The sequence below is a fragment of the Alosa sapidissima genome, chromosome 17 (assembly GCF_018492685.1).
Source record: "Alosa sapidissima isolate fAloSap1 chromosome 17, fAloSap1.pri, whole genome shotgun sequence".
NCBI classification, from domain to species: domain Eukaryota; kingdom Metazoa; phylum Chordata; class Actinopteri; order Clupeiformes; family Clupeidae; genus Alosa; species Alosa sapidissima.
In genome coordinates this window covers 988,618-1,014,383 of record NC_055973.1, presented here as the reverse complement: position 1 = coordinate 1,014,383, position 25,766 = coordinate 988,618, and the positions used below count along the sequence as shown (strand labels likewise).

The following is a 25,766-nucleotide window of genomic DNA, read 5'->3' as shown; positions in this document are numbered from 1 at the left end:
GCTGGCAGTAGGCTACTTTGTCGGCAGTCAAGAGAAGTTTGCTTGCTAACAGACCATAAGATGCCCAGAAACCTTGTGAATAGTTCTGATTTTTTTTACTACACTAACAAGGTTGAAATATAGCCTTTGCCTACAGCATCTCCTTAACAGTAATGTTAACAAAATGGCAGCATTCATATGACAAAGGAAAACGAATTCAGTCACTCAAGGCTGTGCCACAGCAACCAGTCTACAGTCCTACCCAATACTCGATGCAGCTAGCGTTGTCTGACGGTCGAGTGGGTTAATGCACGTATTTCCAGAACAGGTCTGCAACTTTCAGGCAGTCCTGAGTTTGAATCCAGGCAGGAGTAATGATGTGACGTTTTTCTTTAGAAATCTTTTTATTGAATCGAAGTTGTAGCCTACAGACAGTCGATGAGGTGTTCTGAAGTAGGCTTAGGCTGGGTGTAGGCTACTTTGAAACTTCTGCGGGGTAACGGGAACATTTGTTTTTAAAACATAACTTGCATCTTTCCATTCCAACCATTATTAGGCCTAGGCCTATTTTTATCTTTTTTTTGCAAGGTGTTGCTCCTGGCAAGACTTGTTTATAAGACGTTTGGTGATTAATTGATAGCTGTTTTTGGGACACGTTAAACTTTCTTGATAATGAGCGCCATTTTGGGACATTAAGCTACGTTAAGCTTTTTCACGGTTAAGATTTTATGTCCTTAAAGGAACCATATGTAAGATTGTGGGCAAAACTGGTACTACAATCACTTTCAAATTACTGTAGACTGGTTTATCCCCTCCCCCTCCCCCCTGACTCGAGATTGCTAACCCGGATGCCGAAACACTACTGACTTTGTGATTTGTAGATAGGTGGAGGGTGGCGCATCAGACCAAAACACAACATGACATGACAAAACACAACATCAACATCAGTTGAGGGCTGCAACTTCACTTTTTAAATGACCATATCCTGGCCGGACTATGGTTGTCAGTGAGTATTTGAAATTAACATGATTTCTTAATGTCTAGTGACATTTCAGGGCCATTTTATGATAAATTGAAATACATTTCTTACATATGGTTCCTTTAATTTATTTATATATTTAGGCTACTTGCGCAAACCCTGGATACTTTTATTGCCTCACAACAATATTGGTGGTATTTGTTGTTATATTAGCTTCAGAAAGCTGCACTGCTTGTGAAAGAAGGGGGTGGGGGAGGGGGGCTTGCAGCCAAGTGTCGGAAAAATGCATGCGAGCACAAACCGAGAGAACAGTGAAGGAGTGGCCGATCCTGGAGCTCCGTACAGAAAAATGTGAGCACAAATCTGGCACAAACCGACAAAACAGCGAAGGAATTGTCAATCCAATCGCCAATAATTTTTTGCCTTTTTTATTCATGCCCATTACATCTATAGACTACGATAGAGATAGCCTATAAAAATAGAGAAATATAAAGTCAGGAAAGTGCTTCAGAGAATTTTGCCATGTTATCCATTGGAGACATAGGACATAGGCGGCCATTTTAGTGTAGCCTACAGTTTAAATGTGAGCTTAAACCATTGGTTAAAGTTACAATATGTTGCTTATGTTAGCGAACAAGAGTGAAAGGACCAAACATGGCCAAGCAGCATTTTCTATTATTATTTTCTGTTATATTATAGGCGTTCTATAGATCCTTTACTTAAGTAGGCCTATATCCTGTAGCCTAAATTGCCAGACTAAAGGAGAGTCCTGCCCCCTTCTTTCACAGCAGTTTAGCTTTTACCTTTTAACTTGCAGGTCTTCATAGCCTGAATGGTAGGCTAGAGGAAGTGGGGGGAGGGTAAGATGGGATGACCAGAGCCGTCTTCGCTGGAGCTACAGTAGGCTATGGACTAGTCCAGCCTATGTGCAGAGTTCCTGACACAAGAAAAAGTGTGTGGTCCACCATGAAAGCCTTATCCCTCACTCACGCATCCTAAATGAAAAACAGACTATACCATTATGTCATTATAAGACTTAGTTTTCTGTCTTTGACTTAGCCTATTTTATGGAAACGATTGGGAAGAACATTTGTGCTATTCAGATATCTTCGATCGTCTTTCCAGGCGCACACAGCTCGTTACCATATATGGGACTGCCTAAACAGATTTTCTAGAACCGTCTCTTTGGCGATAGCCCGAGTCGTCCAGCCTTTCTTCCGCAGACTCTTGATGAGCTCACTGACTTGCGTGTTGATCACAGCTATCTCTAACAATGGCAGTGAAACACCGCTATTTATCTTGATCAGTAGGTGTGGATTGTTACGCCCCTTCGCAGCTCCTCCCCACTCGTGATATAAATATATGTTCAGCTCACAGTAAAAATTATTCTGCTGTAGCTACAGTAGCGTACACCTGATCTACAAAATAGAATCTACAAGCCTGTCTACTGTGATGGAGACCTGGGGCCATATTCACAAAGTATTTTATCTTACCACTAGGAGTACTCCTAAATCGCACTAAAAGATTTTAGCTAGGAGTTTTCTCTTAAAAGTTATTCACAAAGCCTTTCAGACCTACTCTTAGTAAGGAAAAATGACAACTCCTAAACTAAGAGTGAGTCTTCGTTGCTATGGATGACGTCATTACTCATGCACGAGCTTGACTGGAGTGATCACCTTGATCGGCTGATGATTGTAACACGGGAATGATTCCAAACAACTCCCTTATACGATGATGAGTGGCAGGTGACAGGTCTGAGAATGCGTGCGCTACACAAGTGCGAAGGACGGAAGATGATGAATAACTGATTAAAAAGGCCCAGCCTAAATGAATAAAGAGTAAGGCAAAACGAATAGCCTAGTAGCCTAATGAAACATAGGCCTACAGATTGATGCAGTATCTTTGCAACATTATTAAATTAATCTGTCACCATATGCCTACATTTGCAAAGAGGAGAACATTTTAATTTGATTCACAATGAAACGTTACATTTAATTTACATGTTGACAATGAGTAGTTTTGGTTGTTGTTGGTGGCGTTATTGCATCCCTTTTATGCCTACAATGCAAAATTGTTCCCTCGCGATTGGAAGCTCCTGTTGCCGCATAGCCTAGGCCTACGCATTTCAAAACATTGCGACGTGATATGCCACAAAAAGCTGTTTGTGAATAGGTCTTAGTGAGTTAGGAGTCCTCTCGACTTCTTTTAAACTGTCCCAGACTTAGGTGCTACTTTTAGGTCTAAAATGCTTCGTGAATTACTTTTAGTGAAAAAAATTAGGAGTCCTAAAGTTAGGAGTGACACGCCCATTATTGTTAGGAGTTGCTCCTAAATTCGCCACTTAGGAGCTACTTTTAGCCTTAAAATTCTTTGTGAATACGGCCCCAGAAGTTTCTATGGAGGGAAAGAAGCAAGAGGACCCTCTTCCAAAGTGGTAAAGACTCTCTTCCCACACAAGGAGAACTCATCTCCTGGAGCTGCGGGCGGGCAAAAAACGGTAAGTTTTACATTAAGTAGCCTAAATGTTGTTATTTGGAGAATCAGAAGTTACTTCGCTATTACTGCAGTATATTAAAATATCTGTTCATATATTATCTACAGGCTCTAATATTTTGTAATGTTTCTGTGTTACAGATGACTGCAGTTAAACGTCCGCCATCATCTTTACCGAAAGCAAAACGTCAAAACCGTCGTCACAAAAAAGGCGTTAAGTGTTATTGTGTAGTCTAGGCCTACAACGGAATAACAGGTTGCTGTACAGTAACCTACTGTACCTCTACATAAGGTCAGCACCCTTGCTTAACTAACCCATGACTTGTTACTTATCTCTAATACAGGCAGCTGTTACAAAGCTGACTCTGTGCGATGATGAGGCTAGGGTGCCACATCTGGAAAGCCGTCTGGCCGACAGAAGAGCGCAGCTTGCAGCAGGGAAAGCTTGAGTAGCCGAGAGAGACGCCGAGATTGATCGGTTGAAAGCAGAGGTCAACAACCTCAAATGGGAGCTTCAACAACTCAGAGAGACCAGACATGACCTTGCGTGATGTTGGTCCCGAAGACCACGCTAAGATTCACCAACAGAGCTACGGCCAAGTGGGCAGATATGGATGCCTGCTCTTCAGGTCCATCATCTCAGAGGAACACTATAAAGCCTGGAGCAAAACCACCAACTGGGATGGATCGAAGGGCAAGCAAGCACTGCCACAGAATGTGAAAAGCTTTGTGGTCTCAACACTGCAACTGTAAATTGCAGTTAAGTTTGGACAGTTTCCTGCATGAATCACGCACGATGCACGCATGATGAAAAATTTACAGAGGGATTTATGAATATCTACTTTAGTTATCCTGTAAATAAGAATATGATGTCAATAGCCCTAAAAAATCGATTTTTGCCATGTTTTTAGGCATAAAATGTCATGTAAGTCAGGCTAGGAATAATATATCAACAAACCCCTCTGTAAAAATCTTCGAAATATAGTTAGGCATAAGTCTAGAAAGTTTGGTGTATGTAAGTGCTTCTGAAGTGGAGTTTCCTTGCTCAGAGTGGGAGAGGAAACTCGTTTTGAGAAAACAGCCTTGAAAGACAACCAATGAGATTCCGTTCTCAGCCTAGACTCGTCTTTGAACTTTCGCGATTGGTTGCTGATACAAAGGAAGTGTCCATATATGGATCACATAGCGTGATACAGGAAAAACAGAGCTTTCCAACGGTACTACACACGATATGTTGTTCAAATAATAAAATGATCCAGATATACATATATCACCAACAAATTATGATGTGCCGCCATGTTAATTGCTGAGAACACAGACATATTCTGTATCGTCGTTTGCGTTTTTCCCATCTAAATGGCAGCACGGCCAGAAGACAAAATTAGAAAAAACAAAAAAGTCACTGCTGTAAAAGGCAACTGATAGAGGTTGCTAGTTCAGCCTAACAGGTTTGAGATAGTATCTAACAATTTTTAAAATGGAAGATATAAATATGTTATTTAGGCCACCACCAGAGAGGGCAAGGGAGTGGCATTTCTTAGATGGGTGATGAGGGTTCAAAGTGACAATGAAGTTACTTGTTTTGAACAGGTAATTCAACCTTCCAGTCTAAATTCAAAGTTTTGACGTAAAGTCGTCAGGGCAGTGAATCCACCTCCCTCATCTGAATCAAATTTGTATGCACATTATACAAAATTGAATGCACATTTCAAATGTTTCCAGTCAGGGTTTCTTATTCAAATGGTCAATACTTTCCATATTTATGTACTGTACTTGAAAAAATAGACTAAATACAATTCATACACATCTAAATTAATCTCGACACTTGACAGAATATGCTGTCATGGGTGACATGTCCTGTAATGGAAATTGCTTGCTGTCTGAGAACTAAGGTTGTGATATAACCAGTATTTGGAAAGGGAGAGGTGAGGGGTATTCATTTGGTGGCTATATGCAATCTCAACATTCAATGCTACTAATTTTCACACACTATAGCTTGTGATAACTTGATCAATTGACATTTTCACTAACAAGGCCAATTAGGTATATGAAAATGTTTAACACTAAATAATAGTTATGTTTCATATTTTCAGATTCCGATTTAAACCAATGCTCAAAATATAACCTAAAGACCTGACAGAAGTTCAGTTGAATGGTTGTTTTCTGGTTCTAGTTTGAACTATGTTAAAATATGTGTCCCCTTGGTTTGTTTTTATTTTAGTAAATTAGGCATTTCAAATCTGTGAGGCTGGTTGGCACAAGGGCACAATAAGACTTTAATCATCACGAATTTCAAAAATAAGAATTGTTTAAGAGGAGGCTATACAATTACTCTGCATCTTTCCGTTGATGCTACACCGTTTTATCATAGGCTGGCGCGGAAGAGAAACACAACAGTATGTGCCAACCTCGTGGGTTGTGTAGCCGACTTATGAAACACATTTTGAAAGCAAATATTTAGATAGCTAACCCAAATGTACAGTAGCCTATCCATAAAATAAACTAACAACATACAATAAATTAGCTTATTCATGTTCACCCTTTAACTTACTTCTGTTGTCCACATTATGGACGATGTGGAGGTCATGCTCTACTGTTGTGCTGTGCGCGTATGTAACGGTCACTGACAGAAAGAGCAAGACGGCGAAAGCAATCATGCCCCGGCGGTACCGAATGGAACCCCGTCTGGGGGGGATCTCTAGAGCAGCAGATAACATGGCAGTCTTCAAGTGATAGTCAGGTAACTGCATATAAATGCAAACGAGATATCATATAAGTAAAATATATTGGTCAACGAAATAGTATTGCGAAATAAAAGTAAACTAGACTAGACAGTAGCATTCTTTGTAAACTTACCTGAAGATTTTGGAAGCTGAGGTCTTCCAGCGGCGAGATCGCTATGGTGGCCACTTGGTCTTGTCTACAAATGTTATATGTAGCCTACACAATCACAAATATATAGAGGGCTAACTTTCCGAGTCATCACACATAAGCCTAAACTGAGACAACGTCAGACAGTAGACATACTACTTAATGACCCACCCCCGTTTCATCGTTCGGCTACTCCACCCCCACTCCCTCCGATAGCCTACACTTTCAGTAACGAAGCCTGAAAAGATGCCCTGTGCCGTGTCACGTCTGAATGCTCTTTATCTCTGAGTCTATGACAAGAAGGCAGCTGAAATGCTTCGCAAGACTTACACTCTTCAACTGCAATCTAGGGACCACAGCACTTGTGTTGGTAATCACTAGATAGCCGCTATATTTGTTAACGGCAACAGTCGTTCATTCATTCATTCATTCATTTAACCTTTATTTAATTCTAAATTATTGAGTGTAGATCTATTTTTATTTATGCCGAGAGTACAACAAAAATAAAATATTGATATAATTTTTTTAAAGATACAAAACAAACTAAAACAATAAACACAAAAAGGCAATATTTTAGTGGGAAAACTATTACAGTTACAAATTGATGTAGGCCTATAAGATGTGATAACAGTTTGTTTAAGATTATTCCAGGATGTTGGTGCATTAAAGCAAAATGTTGACTATCCGAATGTGGGACCTTGAGCATCAAACAGTCATTTGATCAGATCTGAAAGGGACCAGAATTCCAATAAAGCATGACTGAAATATAATATGGTAACTTTCCAACAGTTGCAGCTAAATAACCATTTCACCTGGATGACCTGCATACTGTATCATAAAGGGCAGAAATGTGTGTACCAGAGATTATTAATAAATCTGAGACAAAATAATAGCCTACACCATGTACAGGGCTTTGATTGAGGAAGGAGCAACACTTTATAAATCACATCTCCATAGTCAAACACTGCATGAGATGATTGCAGTATAGGCTTACGAAATTAGTAAGAACATGGGTAATCATCTAAGTATTCAAAATGTTTAAGTGTATAGTAAATTACCATTAAAAAATGTATATGGAGGCCACACTCACAACCAAAACCATTGCAAGTGATAGTGCTTACACCATTGAAAATAGAAAACTTTTAAAGGAAAGACCACTCTTGTGTGTGTGTGTGTGTGTGAGTGAGAGTGAGTGAGTGAGGGAGAAAGACAGAGAGAGAGTGTGTGTAAGGTTAAACCTGTTGGTGGTCTGATAAACAGGTTTCACCAGCCAAACACAAGTCTAAATCAAGTCTAAAACATGACCCAGGTTTTGGGTAATGAAGCTGAGGCTGTAAATCTCAGCCTACACATAGTGTACTATAAGTCACCCCTCAGACGTAAGGTGGGAGCATTTAAGCCAATCAGCAGACATGCCTATTTGGCTGTCTTGGCTCATGTAATCTTGATCTTTCTTGTGCTCAAATGGCATTTCAGAACAGAAAGGACTAAAAAATTAAGATAGTGAGCGTCTAGCCAAGTCCTACTGTGTTTCACACCACATTAACAGACAATACTACAGTCCGTGAAAGCAATTCTCCTCCTTGTATTTTTCATTACTGTGTTGTTGATTTCAGACTGTAAATGGTAATGTATTTAGTGTTTCTAGTTGTGCTGGAGACTGACTTTCTGCATTGATGTGATACTTATGTGTGTGCGCGCGTATGTCTTTTGCTGTTATGTTTATCTGCATTTCTTTGCTATTGGTCTATTTTCATCCCTGAATGGAACAGACTGGGTTGGGATGGGTCTTAAGATGTGTATATCTTCCTGTATTATAGTATTTACATGGGAAATGCATTACATTGGAATTGTTGCAGAATTGATTGTGCTCTGGAACGATTTACTGTTCTTTCATCTATTCTGTACAAAATGTAAATAATTTAGGCAAACCATGGAAAATCGTTCATGTCAGACACACATGCCTTTACCAGCAAGTAGAAACCAGCATGGTAATGAGGTGATACATATTTATGGTCTATGTAATCTAAATGCTGGAAAATCTAATTCCAGAGCCAGACCATTCTGTAGCCTTTTCACAAGCCGCTCCAGACCTTGAGGCGTGACACTCACTCATTAGACATGTCTGTATTCACACTGTGGCCCCATTCACATCCGATCTTGGCCATTTCACACCTTTAAGCAGTGTACACATCTGCCATTAAATTGCGATGTCACAAGCGGCTCTCGTATCAGGGCCCAGTTTCCCAAAAGCATCGTAAGCCTAAGAAGGTCGTAAATTCTCTCTTACGAACGTCTAAAGATTTGCGGACTGTTCCCAGAAACCATTGTTGCTTAAGAACGTCGTGAAAACACTTGTAGATCTACAGTTGACTAAGAATATAATTATCCAATTTACATTCCCATTCTTTAATGTATTTACTTGTGATGAATCAGAATTTAGTGTGCAAAATAGCATACATTTAATGTTCATATCAATGTGATTAAAATCGGACAAAAATGCAATTAAGTAATGAATCAAGACATTGGCAGAATAGTTATGATTATCTTTGTGTAACTATAGGCACGTGCATGTGCGTTCACACTACGAGCATGTTTGGGAAACAGTCGGAAAAACCAATCAAACGATCTTAAAGGAGAATTCCAGCCATTTTTAACACGAAACTCAGTTGATCATGTTGTCGAATGTGTTCACAGTTAGTTGCACTGCCTATTCAACAGTATAGCTTATGTAGGCTATGCAGGAGTAAGCAAGGGTATCAAGAGGCTATCATTGATGTGCATAAATTAATTTAACTACAGTGGGCATCGCTTTCAAATGGCCACTTCATTCGCGCATTACGAGGCGTGAAGCTGCGTGAAGCTTTAGTACCACTTTCAGCCACTGTGTGTCGCTCTGCCACTGTACATCGTTCTGCCTGCCGCCCTTCTGAAAAAGCTCGATTTACCTCGATAAGGCTACTTGGGTATGGCTTAAGGCTTGACTAAGGGGGGTTGTTAGTTTACGCAAACCAAGCCAAGAAGGCGGATTCTGATTTTGATAATATGATCTGCACAAAAGATAAACTTAGGTAAACAAGTCAAGTCAAGTCAAGTCAAGTCGGCTTTTATTGTCAATTTCTTTACATGCACTGGTCATACAAAGAATTGAAATTTCGTTTCTTACTTTCCCATACAGACATAGACATACTATAGACATAGCCATAGACAATAAACATTAAATTAAAGTGCAAGACTGAAATATAGAACATGTATGTATCAAAATAGAAATATAGGACATATATATAAAAAAAAAATAGAGGTAGTTGTGTTGTATATTTATATAGTCTTAACAGTTACATGAAGTTTAAACTTGTGCTTGTGTGACCTGTATATTTACATTGATATGCAGTATGCAGTAATTTCAAGTATATCAGGCTTGATGTGAAGCAGCAACACGTTAGGCTGCGCAGTCACAGTGCAGTTCCACAGGGCGGTGTTGGGGGGGGGGGGGGGGTTAGGTTCCCTAGGTTCCTGGCTGGCTGGTGGGTGGGGGGGACTGTCAGTGATGGGAGAGTGGGTAGAATGTTCAGCATCCTGATTGCTTGGTGGATGAAGCTACTTGCCAGTCTGGTGGTGCGGGAGCAGAGGCTCCTGTACCACTTTCCAGAGGGCAGGAGGCTGAACAGTTCGTGTGCAGGGTGGCTTGTATCCTTGACAATCATTAGTGCTTTGCGGGTGAAGCGGGTGGTGTAAATGTCCTGCAGGGAGGGGAGTGGTGCTCCAATGATCCTCTTAGCTGTGTTAACAGTGCGTTGGAGGGTCTTCCTGTTCTGATCTGTGCAGCTTCCGCCCCACACTGTGATGCTGCTGGAGACGATGCTCTCGATGGTCCCTCTGTAGAATGTAGTCATGACGGGAGGCGTGGCACTTGCCTTCTTCAATTTGCGCAAGAAGTAGAGGCGCTGCTGGGCTTTCTTCGCCAGTGATGCTGTGTTGGTGGTCCAGGAGAGGTCGTCGGTGATGTGCACCCCCAGAAATTTTGTGCTGCTCACTCTCTCCACAGCATCTCCGTCGATGGACAGTGGTGGCAGTTGTTTGTGGCCTCTCTGAAAGTTGACAACAATCTCCTTGGTCTTGCTGACATTTAGCAGGAGGTTGTTGTCTTTGCACCATTTAGCCAGCAGGTCTACTTCCTCTCTGTAGTGAGCCTCATCGCCCTTAGTGATGAGGCCCACCAGTGTTGTGTCGTCCGCAAACAGTCATGTGTTAGCAGTGTGACCCTTGAGGGGCCCCCGTGCTCAGGGTCAGAGTGCTTGAGGTGTTGTCCCCGACACGTACTGCTTGTGGTCTCTGCAACAGGAGGTCCAGCAGCCAGTTGCAGAGGGAGGTACTGAATCCTAGCTTGTCCAGTTTGCTGATGAGTTGTTGTGGTATTATGGTATTGAATGCTGAACTGAAGTCTATGAACAGCATTCTCACATATGAGTCTTTATTGTCTAAGTGGGTGAGGGCTGGATGGAGGGCAGAGCAGATTGCATCCTCCGTGGATCGTTTGGCTCGGTATGCAAACTGGAAGGGGTCCAGGGTGGGGGGTAGGGTGGCTTTGATGTGTGACATGACTAGCCGTTCGAAGCACTTCATGATTATGGGCGTGAGTGCTACAGGACGGTAGTCATTGAAGCATGATGGTGATGATTTCTTTGGCACGGGTATGATGGTGGCAGTTTTGAAACAACAATGTCAATATTGTTGTCAAAATCTTAACCCAGATTCGAACTCTTGGACAGGGGACTGGTAACTGCTGTTCAACGGCGGCTGTCATCTGCCGGCCTTAACGCAATGCGCCACAGAAGTATGTGCAGGTGCCCGTTCACGTGCTACTAAACGTCATTAACCACCTTAGTCCAGACTACTGAAGTTTGGAAACTATCATGGTCAAAACTTACAGTACTATGTAAGTACGACAGTTTTGGGAAACAGTCGTAACTTACATGTTGGTTAGTTGAACGATGCATCCTGTTAGTAAAAAGCTAACCTCCGTAGTTGTACGGGAAACGCACCCCAGATCAGCTTGTAGGCCATTAGCAATCTGTTTATTTTATTTTATGAAGCCTACACAGTAGATCACATGCCACATTCTCACTTTCAATAGACAGATGCAATAGCCATTGGTCAAGTATTGAGTATAAAGCAATTAAGATAGTACCCTATACAAAAAGTACTTCATACTATCATAAAAATTTGTTAAAACGAATAGCATTTTGCAACTTGACAAATATCAATGCGTTTTTGTTCATGGGTTTGGCCTCACAGCAGAGGCTTAGACAACTATGACCCACATTTTGGTTTCGTAATTTGCCCTACTTATTGACTGCAATGTAGTCAATTGACTGCTTGACAGGTGATTTTTATTTTTCTGTACAATAAACAAATACATCTGCTTTATGCCGCAGAATTACGCACTTGGCCAGCCTATAGAACGGGCACATTTTGGAGAGAATAGAGAATGTACGCACGCAAGAATCTGTAGGCTATTTGTGGCTGGTTACCAGCAAACAATGTTTAATGCATTAACTCAAGACGTCAAACCTTTTCTAAACAATACAAACAGAAAGGATGCAGCAGGCAGCAAATATAGAAGAGTCATTTCCAGTGGAAGAACAAAATGCTGAATGAAGTCCAAAGATATGAAGGCATATCTGGCAAGTTGTTATTTTTTGAAGACGTAAATGGTTGGGCTATAGGCCTAGTTTGCAAGAAGGAGACATAAAGCGTGTGCATGCCACACTATCCACAGCTGTGGTAGCAGGGGGTAGGAGGATTACTGGTAGCGCAGGATTTATATATTATTGGGCAAGCCTGCCTCGAATGCAAAAAGGCCTGTGGTTTGCGCAGCCTACAGTAAGTAGGTCAGTGAGTTAGGAGTCCTCTAGACTTCTTTTAAGCTGTCTCAGAGGTGGAAAGTTGTGTTCGTTGGGGACAGGGCCGGATTAACGATTCATAGACCCTTGGGAACAAATGTCTGATGGCCCCCCCTGCCCACAGGGGATACTGTGGGTATGCGCTATATGCGGCGCATAGGGGCGCAGCTCTATGGGGGCGCCAAAGCGATGGTATAAAAATAAAATAATATAATATTTCATATTTTCTATATGTAGCTACTGCTGTCCGTTTCTAAATCATTTCAACATTTTCTCAATGTTCTATAACATTTTAGAGGACTAACAGGCTAGAGTAGGCGCCCTCTCATAAGATTCCATCATAGAATTTTGACATAGAAGAGGGAGTGGGGGCGCTGTGACTGCAGGCGAGCAGATAGGCCTACGAGTAGTGAGTTGCCGTCTATGAAAAAGATGGATACAGTAAAAAAAAAAGCTGTTGACGACTAAAAATAGAAAAAGAAAGAGGGAAAAGGAGATGGCATGTCAAGGGATGCAACAGCAGTTAAATAAGTGGACGGTGAAAGGCAACAGGTAGGATTTAAAGTGATGACGTCTGTACTTGCGTTTGTTAAGCATAATGCCGATTGAAACATAGCCTATTCCATTCAGATAGCTGGGTGGCTACCATGCTCATACTGCACTTTTAATGGCCAACTGCAAACAGAAATGTCATGCTAGCAGCAACTCATTACATGTTTCCATATCCTAACAATGAAGGCTCCTTGTAATAACTTAGTGTGTTGTCTATGTGGTGCAAACAAACAAGGCTAGAGTGCCTATCAGCCTTATCCATTGTGAGCAATAGCTGGCAAAAGGACGTTATGAGAACCGTTTAGACTCTTAAAGTGGCAATGTGCCATTTATCAATACTTATGAAGTAGGCCTATAACATCAAGTTAAACATCAAATTGGCAGCATTTCTTTAAAAACATATTCAATAGACACTAATGCACAGTAATAGTGTAAATTATTGGCCTTTTGTTTTGTTTAGTTGTTTGTGTTTTTTTTTTTTTTTTTTTTTGGGGGGGGGGGGGGGGCGCCAATATTGTTGTTGCATACCCCTCAAAAATGGGTAGCTGCGCCCCTGCCCCCCAGCCAGCGTGAATCGGGCGGTCAGTTAATAGGCCTAGCCTCACCAAGTAGCCCGTTTGTTTACAACTAACATTACATTTAATTAAACTGCTTATAGGCTATGCCGAAATAGTTTCAACATTTTGAATATCAGTCTCGGGTGAATTAGGAAATGCCTTATGGCTGAAAGCTGCTTGGGATCCTCCCTGTCAAGCAATAACCATACAAAAAGTTAAAAACAGATGACATGATGCGCATCACTGACATAATGCGCAAATAATATAGCCTAGATTTTCCAATATATTCAAATACATGTGTTTATTTTAGAGGGGATATTCGAACGTCATTTTTGAGCAATTTTGACAGCCCTAGTCCACTGTAGGCTACGCCAATTGTCTAACACCTTCCACCTAACCCCGGTGAGTGGGGGTCGCTATAATGCGTGTGAAATAGCACCATTGAGTAGCCTATGCGAAATAGCCTTAAAATCGTTGCGGTGTTGTGTGCCTTCTGGTTTCTCCACCTACTGGTTTCCTTGCGCGTGCATGCGCTGCAGCAGTTGTCAGACATTCACAAACAAGTTGTTTTAGGCAGTTTGAAGTCGCTTTTCATACTCCATGAGCGCTTGGCTACATTACAGCCACTCGGACAAAAGACATTTAAAAAAATATATGTTTTGAAAACTAGCATTAAACTGGATTTGATCCCGCAAAAGCAACACACGCGTGACTCTCTCCATCCTGATTCCCTACTCTTTGAGCCAACTAATATGTTACGCAAATCAATTAGCTATTGTAGGCTACCATTAATTAATAACGTAGGCAACACGCAGGTAACATGTTGTCCAGGCTATCTGAAACCAGGGGTTGCCTCTCATCTACAACAACTGGTTACCTTGGGCTGCTACAGTCGTCAGTGCACTGTGCACAGTAGGCCTATGCTACTCTTTGTGGTTGATCAACTAAAAATAAAAGATGTATTTGGTGATGACGTTATTGTAGGCCTAGTAGACCTAAATTCTGAGAAATTAATGATCGATCTACATAGCGCACAGAAATTAGAAACGATCTACATAGCGCATAGTGTTGCGCGGTCTGCCAGAAATTAAGCGGTCACCTGCAGTTAGTTATGAGTCATAAACAAAATATTTTAATGATATTCGGGTCATTTGCGGGCGGGTCAGTTAAAATTAATTAAATATATATTTTCTACAAATATCACGAGAAGGCTAGCATCATTACAGTAAAGTCAACAGTAAAGAAGCTGAAGACGCGAGTTAAAATAATAAAGACGCTAACGTTTTGACCAGCAATGTATCTCTCTTGCCTATACCTTGCCTCACCATTTCTGTTTTCGAAAGAAAGATGTATGTCCATGGCCTTCAAATCTTATCCTAGTGTTCTAATCCTTGGTGGTTGCGTGCATGCTTGCGCTCTTATTCTCATTCTCTCTCCTGCTCAAACATTATGTCCTGCATGCCTACTGCGTGTAGTTCTACTGCATAAAGTTTCGCAAATAAATTAGTTTGTTTTACAGAAATGGCCTACTGTCACACTGCATGCAGGCTATAACCAAAAGCACACATTTTGTAAATAAGCGGGTCGGGTATAATTTTGTCCTAATTAATATTCGCGGTCCGAGTTGCGGTCGGGTTGATTAAAATATCGGGCGACCGCGGACCGCTTGTGACTAAACATTACAAACAAACATGCAATGTGAACGTCTGGGATTGGGGAGAGCACTAAATGCTCTTCTGAATAAGCACGAAGTCATGCCTTTAAATGAAAAACACTCTAATAATCAAAAAAATAAACGCTAATGAAGTAAACTTGTGACCATTAAAAATCATTTATCGCCTGTAACTCTGTGATAACAGGATGTAACAGGAAGGCATTTGGCTGAGCAACGGAGGTTAATATGCTCTATATTTTGTCCAAATGATGTCTGCCTATCATCGTTGCACTCGGAGAAAACCAGAATGTTTAATTTGTCCTGCGTTTCTTCTACGGCTGCAAACGGGATTCACTCGCCGTTAACCAAATATTTCTTTATTAGGGCAGGGCAGGCATATTTCTGGCTATTAAATTATTTCTAAACCAGTCTGCTAAAGTCTGTAGTGAAGTCTGTGTAGGGTTTTCCAGCTCTCGTCGTTGCAGCGTCACTGGAAAAATACAAATTAAAGTCGCGTGATGCCGCATGATCCCGCGCGCGGACCGCGAGGGAAGCTGGCCAAGTCGAAGCACTGCCCACTGTATTAGTTATGAACAGCAGCCAAATTCATTATCATATCATATATTCATTACCACATTTCTGGGTTTATCCTGGGCATCTGATCTTTTGCAGACCACCTGATTGTGACCTACTGTTACACCACCTTTGCTGATGATCATCTTTCGGCATGTTGTCATACCAACAGAGAAAGGATACGCAAGGCAATGCATCATGGATGTAATACTCAGTCAGTTGAAGCCCGAGATACTCGCCTGGCAAGTGACATTGCACGGCCGACAAGGCGCCATCAAGCTGAGGCAGGCTACGAACGCAGTGCTCGACTGGCAAGTAATGCTGCACGGCAGGAAAGGCGCCGTGAAGCTGAGGTAGATGACGCAGCATGCTAAACTTGACATCCAAACAGTATTCTAACGTTAGCTTTGAGATACTGCTTGATTGCATACTGTAACTTAACTTAGTTTAGTCTCCTCAATGTACTATGTTGTGATAAGACCTTAGCAGAGTTTACTTTAACTTTAATGCAGCAGTTTTGAACAAATTTGCGCAGCATGGTCACGATGCTAAGCGGATTTAATAGCAATTTAGCCCACTGTGTTCTATGCAGTGCTTCTACAGTATGTGGCAACAACAATCCTTCAACAATCGTGAATATTTTGTTAAATGCAAATGCAGAGGAGGAGCAGCGGGCTCGTTACGAGAGAGAGCGGGCGGGGCGAGGAAAGGCTGTGTGAAATTATTTTATCTTATCTTTAATTTAAATAGTAGGCCTACAACATAGAACATCAATGTGTGGTGGCCGGTTTTGATTTCGTGGTGCCCAGCCACAGATTAGTCAACGTATGGAAAACACTGAAGGTGTAAAATTAAAAATATTTAGCAGCACACGTTATGCTTGACGAATCGACGCTCATATTTTGCAAAAAATACGTCGACGTCATTGATTACGTCGACGCGTTGTCCCAGCCCTACACGTCACTATTTGCATGAGCGAGAGAAGAGAGAAGAGACTTGCGATAATATCAAACATGTTTGATATTGTCGTAACGGCAAAACTATAAAAAGACTGACTCCGACTGACTTAAAAGCTATTTGACGGGAGCGCACCGCGATTCCAGTACAACTCCCCTAATTTCTGTCTGACTTTAAATCTACTTACCTTGTAAGGTTGGGCGTCTGTCTACGGGCAGCCTCCCTGGATTATTGTAGCCTTTTCATCCTTCTCCTTGGCTTGAAGGTTGTGAAATCCCTCTGCGTATTGTGCATGTAACCCGTGGCTCACGCCTTGTTTGGGTATCCTTGCTTGGCAGGCTTCGGTCAGCTATAAGAAGTGACCCATCCATTCCAGCTCCTCAAGCCGGTGACCTGCTCCTGGCGGTGTGACACCGTGGGATCGCAGGAGTCTATCTGCAGGAGTCCTCGCCAAAGTTTTGTTTGTTAGTCTCGAGTTAGGAGGTGGCGAGTGTCGCGACACCATTACTCAGTCATACCCAGTGTCCTCGCTCGGTTCTAGCAAAGGCTGTGTAAGTCCTGTCGGTGTATTTTGCGTGTAACCCACGGCTCACGCACCGAGTGTGACTCCCCGCTGAACGGCGCAGCCTCCGATCAGCCGAGGTGGGTGCTCCCGCTAGCTTTCTCATCTCTCAGATTGCCCAGCTTCGTGTTCCGGTTACTGGGAATTGCAGCGGTGTTTCCTGAGCCTGTTTTTGTACGGCCAGAGACCTTGTCAGTGGAACGAGTGAGTTGTACTCCAGCTGCCTGGCTCCTGATGTCGCGGTATTCTCGTTGTCACGGCTGATTACACCGTGTTCCAAATTACTATGCAAATTGGATTTAAGTGTCAAACATTTTTTTTTTTCAATTAAACTCATGGATGGCATTGTGTCTCAGGGCTTTTTGGATCATTGAAATCAATCTCAGACACCTTGTGGTAATTAGTTTGCCAGGTGAGCCCAATCAAAGGAAAACTACTTAAGAAGGATGTTCCACACTATTATGCATGTGCAGGTGCATAATATTCAAGCAATATGGGAAAGAAAAAGGATCTCTCTGCTGCTGAAAAGTGTGAAATTGTGCACTCTTGGACATGGTACTGTATGAAAACATTGGATATTTCTCAAAAACGTATGCATTATCATTGTACTGTGAAGAAATTTGTTGCTGATTCAGAGCACAGGTGGGTTTGTGCAGACAAAGACATAATAAGGAAGGTTTCTGCCAGACAAGTTCATAGGATTAAGACAGTGCCATTGCAAAGCAGCAAACAGGTATTTGAAGCCGCTGGAGTCTCGTGAACCTCAAGGTGTTGGGATCATTTAAGAAGTTTGCAAGTGTGCATAAACCTAAACTATTCGGCCACCCCTAAACAATGCTCCCAAGCAGAAACGGTTGCAGTGGGCTCAGGAATACATGAAGACTAATTTTCAAACAGTTTAGTTTACGAATGAGTGCCGTGCAAACCTAGATGGTCCAGAATCCAGATGGACGGAGAAATGGATGGTTGGTGAATGGCCACCATGTCTCAACAAGGCTGAGACGTCAGCAAGGAGGCGGCAGAGTTATGTTTTGGGCCGGAATCATGGGTAGAGCTGGTAGGACCCTTTAGGGTCCCTGACGGTGTGAAAATGACCTTGGCAAAGTATGTAGAGTTTCTGACTGACCACTTTCTTCCGTGGTACAAAAAGAAGAACCATGCCTTCTATAGCAAAATCATCTTTATACATGACAATGCACCATCTCATACTGCAAAGAATACCTCTGGGTCATTGGCTGTTATGGGCATAAAAGGAGAGAAACTCATGGTGTGGCCCCCATCTTCCCCTGACCTCAACCCTATTGAGAACCTTTGGAGCATCATCAATAGGGTTGGGCACCGAGACTACGTTTACACAAAGCAGGGTATTTTCCTAAACGAATATCTGGCCATCTACGTTTGCAAATAAAACTGCATTTACACGAGACCGTTTTTTTTTTTTAAATGTGTTTACACGAACCCGTGTACATACATGCTGTCATGAGCACGCCAAACCACAGTGGCAGTCTAACGATAAGCTCAAGCTGACATTAACCAATCAGAACCCTGAAAAGTCGCACGTGAGAACATGTAAATGTAAACATTGGTCGCACACTTGGTGTACTTCTATCGCATACTGTGACGTTGGCTGCCCAAAACTCTGTTTACCACAGTTTACAACCAAATGCATAAACAAAGTTTTCCAAAGAAATCACTTTGGCCGGAGTTTTTTTGGATAACCGTTTTACGGGGCAAATTCTCTGTTTGCGTCTAAATGAAAGGCTCAAACGTAGGGAAATCTCTTCGTTTATAAAAATACACATGCTCGTGTAAACGGGGTCCGAAACACGGATCTAATATGGCACCGGTGCCGACGCAAACGGTAGTAACTGCATCGAATAACAACGTGGTTTTCGGTGCCTCATTTCGGTGCTTAAATAGCTATAGCTCATTTCGGTGAGCCATAAAAATAAAAAAATTCGGGCAGAAAAATAAATAATTAAATAAACACTTTTTGTGGTGATTCTGCATTAAGTGTGCATTCATCGATGTGTCTCACTTACCAGCTTAAAGCATTGTTGCGTGTTGTTTCTGGGAGTTTCCCTATTGGCTGATAACGATTTATTTTTAAAAAATGTATCAAAAGTTACCCCTCCCCCGTGGGGAGTAGTAGGCTACGTTAGACGTGACCTGTCAAGACGTGAGGTTGAGAGATTCTGTTCTCGGTAGCGTAGCCAGAAATGTTGAAATGGGTGGCCATACAAACATTAATCATAGGCATGTTATAATTATGATATAAAAGTGGAATTTATTGAAGGCATTTGATCACAGCTGACAAATTACACAGAGACATTTTCAACTGGAGCAAAACAATGCATGAATGTAGCTTGGGTGCGTCTTTCCACTAGGGATGAATAAAGTATCTATCTATATCTATCTATCTGAAACACAATTGAGACAATAGATTGACCATATTGGACAACTTCAAAGCCTTATCATAGGCATGTTACATTCATGACATGAAAAGTGGAACTTATTGTACAAAAATGACACATTATGCTGTCGGCTAAACATTTTAAACTTGCGCAAAACTGCATGAACCCAGCATCAGTGCGTCGCATAAATTAAAACACAAAATGAAGCAACAGCTTGACCATCGGACAATCCTGCTGCAAATCCTTTTCATAGGCATGCAGCGTTTATGACATAAAAAGTGGAATATGAACGAATTTCATCACACCTAACAATTACGGAGCTGCCGGCTGTAGCCTACGCGATTTTACTGATTCCTGAACTATCAGCGCAGTGTTGACTTGCGCGTCTTTTTTAGATGGTGAACGTAAACAAAGGAAAGGCCTCTAATTGAGCGGGCAAGACTGACAAGTAGACAGGCCCGGTCGTGGCTACGTGTATGCTTGGTAGGCAAAACTAATGGGAAAATGTCTGTCTGTAAACAAATTTGGTAGCCAGAAAAAAGAACATAAACAGAGGATAGAAAATACAAAAAAGGAGGGAGAGAATGCAAAGAAGGTAGGCCTATGGTTCTTGGCTTCACGTTCGGGCAACAGACGAGTTCGAGGATACGGTAGGACAATGATGACATTAATACAGTAGCCCGCTGTGGCATGATCGCTTGCAATTGTATGGTTCATCTATATTATTTTAACTAATTGATCTGAATTGGTTGATGTTTCTCCTAGTAGCCTGTGCTCGCCTGTGCTGCGTGCGTATACCTAGGCCATAATGGCTGTTGCGGTCATGGGCGTGTTGCTCCCCGGCACAGAATAATGTAGGAACGGCCCTGTCTAAAATCAAAAGACTATCACTGTGCGTGTGTGGTAACGTTAACTTCTGGTCTTGACTCACTGCAGAATGCAGCGGCTTGTTCACTGCACTGGAGAATACAGCTAAACAAGTTAAAGAAAGGGAAACAAAACTTCATATTTTTAAAGCCTCTAAAATCAAATTGACTATTGAAATCGAGGTTTAGGATGGAGTGATGTGATGTGATGTGATGTGTAGGAGCGATGACGCCCCCGCCCCCCCTCGGCTTTTTTCACAAATCGCACCCTGACTAGGTTGGCTTGTCAGTGTGGAACGCAACCTCAGACCAACGCAGATGCCAAAATAAGGAACGGCAACGTAATTCCAGTGGCTAAAGCTCTCCGGAACATTTCTAGTGGTTCTCATATGCATTGATGGATTTGCGAGACTCGCAAAAGAAAGTCAAGATCTCGCAAAAGAAACTCGAGATCTCGCAAAAACAAACTAAATATCTCGCAAAAGAAAGTCAAGATCTTGCAAAAGAAACTCGAGATCTCGCAAAACAAACTCGAGATCTCGCAAAACAAACTCAAGATCTCGCAAACCTAGTCAGTGTTTGTCCCAAGTACATACCTTTTCTCTGTTTTTTTTTTTTTTTTTTTTTTTTCCCATGTCACCTCACGGGCTCCGTAGCGCATAGCAATAGTTGCTGTTAAAATGTCTACTAGGCTAGAGCTGGGAATCTAAACACTTCAACACCCACATGTAGCCTAACATGTGCAAAACTACTGCGTGTTATGGGTTAAGACATAACATTTCTTGAAGCATTTGGGAACACACTGAATTAACTGGAAAGTAGAGTAGAGTAGATTTGCTTGCTTGCAAATGCCGTTGACCTGTCCATGACCTGCCAGTTTTATGGCAAGCAGTTTTATGTGCAAATGTCCATGACCTGCCAGTTTTATGGCAAGCGGTTTTAACATACCTTATGGCAAACCGCCTACACTAGGTAAACTTGAAAGCAGAGTGTGCATGCATGGCAAGCTGTTTTAACATTTAAATGTGTTATTCGTAGGAGCAATAAGATATTGATAGTAAATTGAATATAACAGTTCAATTTCATGTTCAAATTTGTCTTATCAATAAAAAAAAGAAAATTTAAATTTAAAACATTTTTAAAACAAAGTACCGGTTCAGGCACCGTTTTGGCACCGGCACCGTTTTAAAAGTATCGATTTAGCACCGGTATCGGATAAAACCCAAACGATACCCAACCCTAATCATCGAGCAAAAGATCTACGAGGGTGGGAGGCAGTTCATATCCAAGCAGCAGCTCTGGGAGGCTATTCTGACATTCTGGCAGCTCTGGGAGGCTATTCTGCAAAGACATTAAAGCAGAAACTCTCCAAGAACTCACAAGTTCAATGGATGCAAGAATTGTGAAGGTGATATCAATGAAGGGGTCCTATGTTAAAGGAGAATTCCGGTGTGATATTGACCTAAAGTGTATTGAAACATGATACCGAGTGTGAACGTATGTCTCATAGCCCATCTCGGCTTGTCCCCTGCACTCCAAAATCTGGCGCTAGTTAGCCGATGCTACCAACAGCTTTTTCAATAGTGGTGCTTCGGCATCGGGCTAGCCATGCAAATAAATCACTGTTTTACACCCATTTACGAGGCTCAATGTATCTCCACACTTCATTGGTAGACTTCCGAGGGCCCTGACATTTAAAACGAGACATTGAGAACTTTGAAAAAGCACTGGTAGTTTACTTACAAGACGATTTATACAGACAGTATCTTCACGAAGTTTAGCGTTTGCAGCCATCTTGAATTTAGTCACGATAAGTCGAGCAACGAGTAAGAATGAACAGGTATGATAAGGGATCAGATTCCAAAAATAATTCAGTGGAAATGCATGGATTCCAGTTTCTTCCAGTAGCAGCAACGGGAATCCATGCATTCGACGCGTGGCATAGCTGCTTCTTGGGCACTATGGCGGGGAGCCTTTCTCCGCCATATGTGCGGCGGCCACTTGGACTTCTCGCTCCACATTCTACTGTCTGAATGTGGCAGCCAGCCCCTCCGTTCCCGACCGTGTGTTGGGTGTGGCTCCGGAGTAAAGCTGAGAGCCCCCTTCCCTTGGTTGTCTTGCGGGCCAACCTGGATGGCCCCTCGTCACAGTGCTTGCCCTTGCGCCTGGCGGGGCCCTGTTCTGTGTTTAGGGTTGGGTTTTGCGGATCCACCCGGGCTACCCATCTGCCCTCGGGCTTGGCCTTACGTCTTGCTGCTCACAGTCAGTCAGGAGATTGGCTGTGTAGCAGACTATGCGGTCACTTCCGGGAGCGTACGCTGGCGCACTTGGCTGCCGCTGCTCACCTGGCCTGCTGTATGTTTTTCCTACCTGACGCTGATTGTGGATTTTTAGTTTATGCTTTTCACTGCTCATCCTATCGGACTATAACGTGCATGGACACTGTTCCTGATCGGATAGTTAATTTCCCAAAGATAGTGTTCTCACTCACCAGCAAGCTTGGACAGCCCCGGGTGCACCTTCTCCTCCAGCCCAACTCAAGCCATCTACTGCCCTGGTCAACAGATCACCCCTCGGCGTGTGCGTGTGTAAGTCTCCCCTTCCTCACTGCTGTACACTGAGGTTTTTCTGTTTGGGCAGTTGGCTACCAATGTTTTCAACTTGGCTGTGCGTCTCGGGGTGCCCGAGGTCCATGGGGAATTAAAATGCGTCCGTCTCCGACTCTCGCCGACGTTTTATGGATACTGTGGATTGTTACTCCTACCAGTGACACTTTTACTGCGTTGCATCGGAGTATGTCCCTAACATACTCTGTGAAAGAACTTCAGGACTTAATGTCGCCATCTCTTAGTCTGCCCGTTAAGGTGTACAAGCCGTGTATCGCCCTCTGCCCCGTTATGTGCATCGAGGAAGCCGTCGCAATTTCCTTACAAGTCCCGGGAATCCCGATGGCACCATCCCAACAGTCGTATCTATGCGGCCCGCTGGCTCCTCGTCAAGGCATCGCACTGCTGGAAGCGCCGATTATCGAAATCTTCTCCTGCTCTCGTTCACTTCGTTTTAATGAACATTCTCCACTAGATCAACAACTCGAACTCTGCCAGTTAAATTTGCTCTTATAAATGCCCGTTCTGTAGCTAACAAGACATTTCTTCTAAATGACATCATCACATCCCACGAGTTGGACATTCTATTTGTGACTGAAACCTGGCTAGGTATTGGTGATTTATCCCCTTTTACCGAATTATGTCCTCCTCAGTGGGTTTCCTAAATTCCCCAAGGATCTCAGGCCATGGTGGTGGCCTAGCTACAGCCTTTAAGAATATATTCAATTGCAAACTCCTTCCTGTAAAAACCTAGTCCTCTTGAAGTTCAACTGTTTATATTGCAAATTGTTTCCAAACCCCCCTGTTATCTGCACTGGTATATAGACCCCCCCAAAGCTACAAGCTGCTTCATACATGATTTCTCTGACCTCATGTCTGCTATGGCCATTCACTCAGACAAGATGCTCATTCTTGGTGACTTCAACATTCATGTCTGTTGCCCAACTAAACCAATGGTGAATTAATTTTTAGCACTACTCGACTCTTATACAACTCTTTTGATACAAAATGCAGCAGCTAGGACTCTAACAAAAATTAAAAGAACTGACCACATTACTCGATAGATAGATAGATAGATAGATAGATAGATAGATAGATAGATAGATAGATAGATAGATAGATAGATCGATAGATAGATACTTTATTGATCCCCAGGGGAAATTCAAGCAATTCTCCAATTCTTAAGTCCTTGCACTGGCTTCCAGTAAGTCACAGAATTGACTTTAAAGCACTATTGCTTGTTTATAAATCAGTAAATGGAGCAGGACCTAAATACTTGTCAGACATGCTTCAGCAGTACACACCTTCTCATCCTCTCAGGTCCCAGGTGAAAAACCTGCTAGTAAAACCTACAGTTAGAACTAAACATGGTGAAGCAGCTTTTAGCTGCTATGCGGCTCAGCTGTGGAACCAACTTTCGGATGACATTAAAAAGGCCCCAACTGTAGCCAGTTTTAAATCTAGACTTAAGACCAAACTGTTCTCAGATGCTTTCTGCTAACTGTGCCGAGTTACAAATTCTGAATCTGCCTTGATAATTATTCTATTTTGTCTTTTATTACTTTTTTTACTACTTTTGCCTTTGTTTTTGCTTACTAATTATTCTTTATTTTTAAATGATTTTACCTTGTGTTTTATGTTTTCTTTTTATTATGATCTTTACCTTTTAACTATTCTTTGACTATATTGCCCTTCTATGCTTTTATTGTTATTATTGTTTGGTTTTGTTTATGTAAAGCACATTGAATGACCTCTGTGTATGAAATGTGCTATATAAATAAACTTGACTTGACTTGACTTTTAACCTCACTCAATCAGTTTGTGCCCCCACTCATGTCTGCTGACTTGCCATCATGCACTAATGTTGATGAGCTTGTCTCTATTTTTAACCTGTACCCCTACACAGACTTAACTACAGACTTTAGCAGACTGGTTTAGAAATAATTTAATAGGCAGAAATATGCCTGCCCTGCCCTAATAAAGAAATATTTGGTTAACTGCGAGTGAATCCCGTTTGCAGCCGTAGAAGAAACGCAGGACAAATTAAACATTCTGGTTTTCTCCGAGTGCAACGATGATAGACAGACATCATTTGGACAAAATATAGAGCATATTAACCTCCGTTGCTCAGCCTAATGCCTTCATGTTATGTCCTGTTATCACGGAATTACAGGCGATAAACGATTTTTGATGGTCACAAGTTTACTTCATTGGTGGTTTATTTGATTATTAAAGAGTGTTTTTCATTTAAAGGTTTGACTTTGTGCTTATTCAGTAGAGCATTTAGTGCCCTCCCCAATCCCAGACGTTCACATTGCATGTTGGTTTGTAATGGATGCAACCGCGAGATACGCGTTTGACGGCAATGAGTTGTTAACAGACATGAACCAAGACATATAGCCCTGCAGCAATCTAGGGACTGTTCGTTATTTAGTGAAGGGGCCACCGGAGGAATTTTGAGTGCTTCAGTCAAAAGTTGCATGACCCTCCCTTGCCTGCTAGAAATTGTTCAATGACCCTCCGACAGAATTGTCAAAAAAGATATGACCCTCCCCTGCCAATTGTCGCTGTTTTCCGCCCACGCTGCTTTGTGCCGCGAAGACACACTGTGATAACGTTCTTAAATCAATCTTTCCCGGGAGCTTGCATGCTACCAGTCCTTCCTTTTCAAATGTGTTGCACCTGTTTGCACAATTTCACAAATAATCATATGTGGTTAATAATATGACAAATAATCGAAACGAATGAATCCAACGAAACATGTCTTCAAATCATCGTTTTCCTTGCTTGAAGGCGAACT

General features: G+C 42.1%; 1 protein-coding gene across 1 annotated transcript in view; it reads right to left on the bottom strand.

The window, feature by feature from the left end:
* The window catches only part of prlh2 (prolactin releasing hormone 2), a 33,938-nt gene extending 27,506 nt beyond the window's left edge, over positions 1 to 6,432 (bottom strand). Inside the window, exons 1-2 of the mRNA XM_042068094.1 lie at positions 6,308 to 6,432; positions 6,003 to 6,195 (exon numbers count right to left, since the gene is read on the bottom strand). Of these exons, the coding sequence (XP_041924028.1) occupies positions 6,003 to 6,168 (166 nt within the window). The 5' untranslated portion in view covers positions 6,169 to 6,195; positions 6,308 to 6,432. The remainder of the gene's footprint in view (positions 1 to 6,002; positions 6,196 to 6,307) is intronic.
* Between the last annotated feature and the right edge of the window lie 19,334 nt (positions 6,433 to 25,766).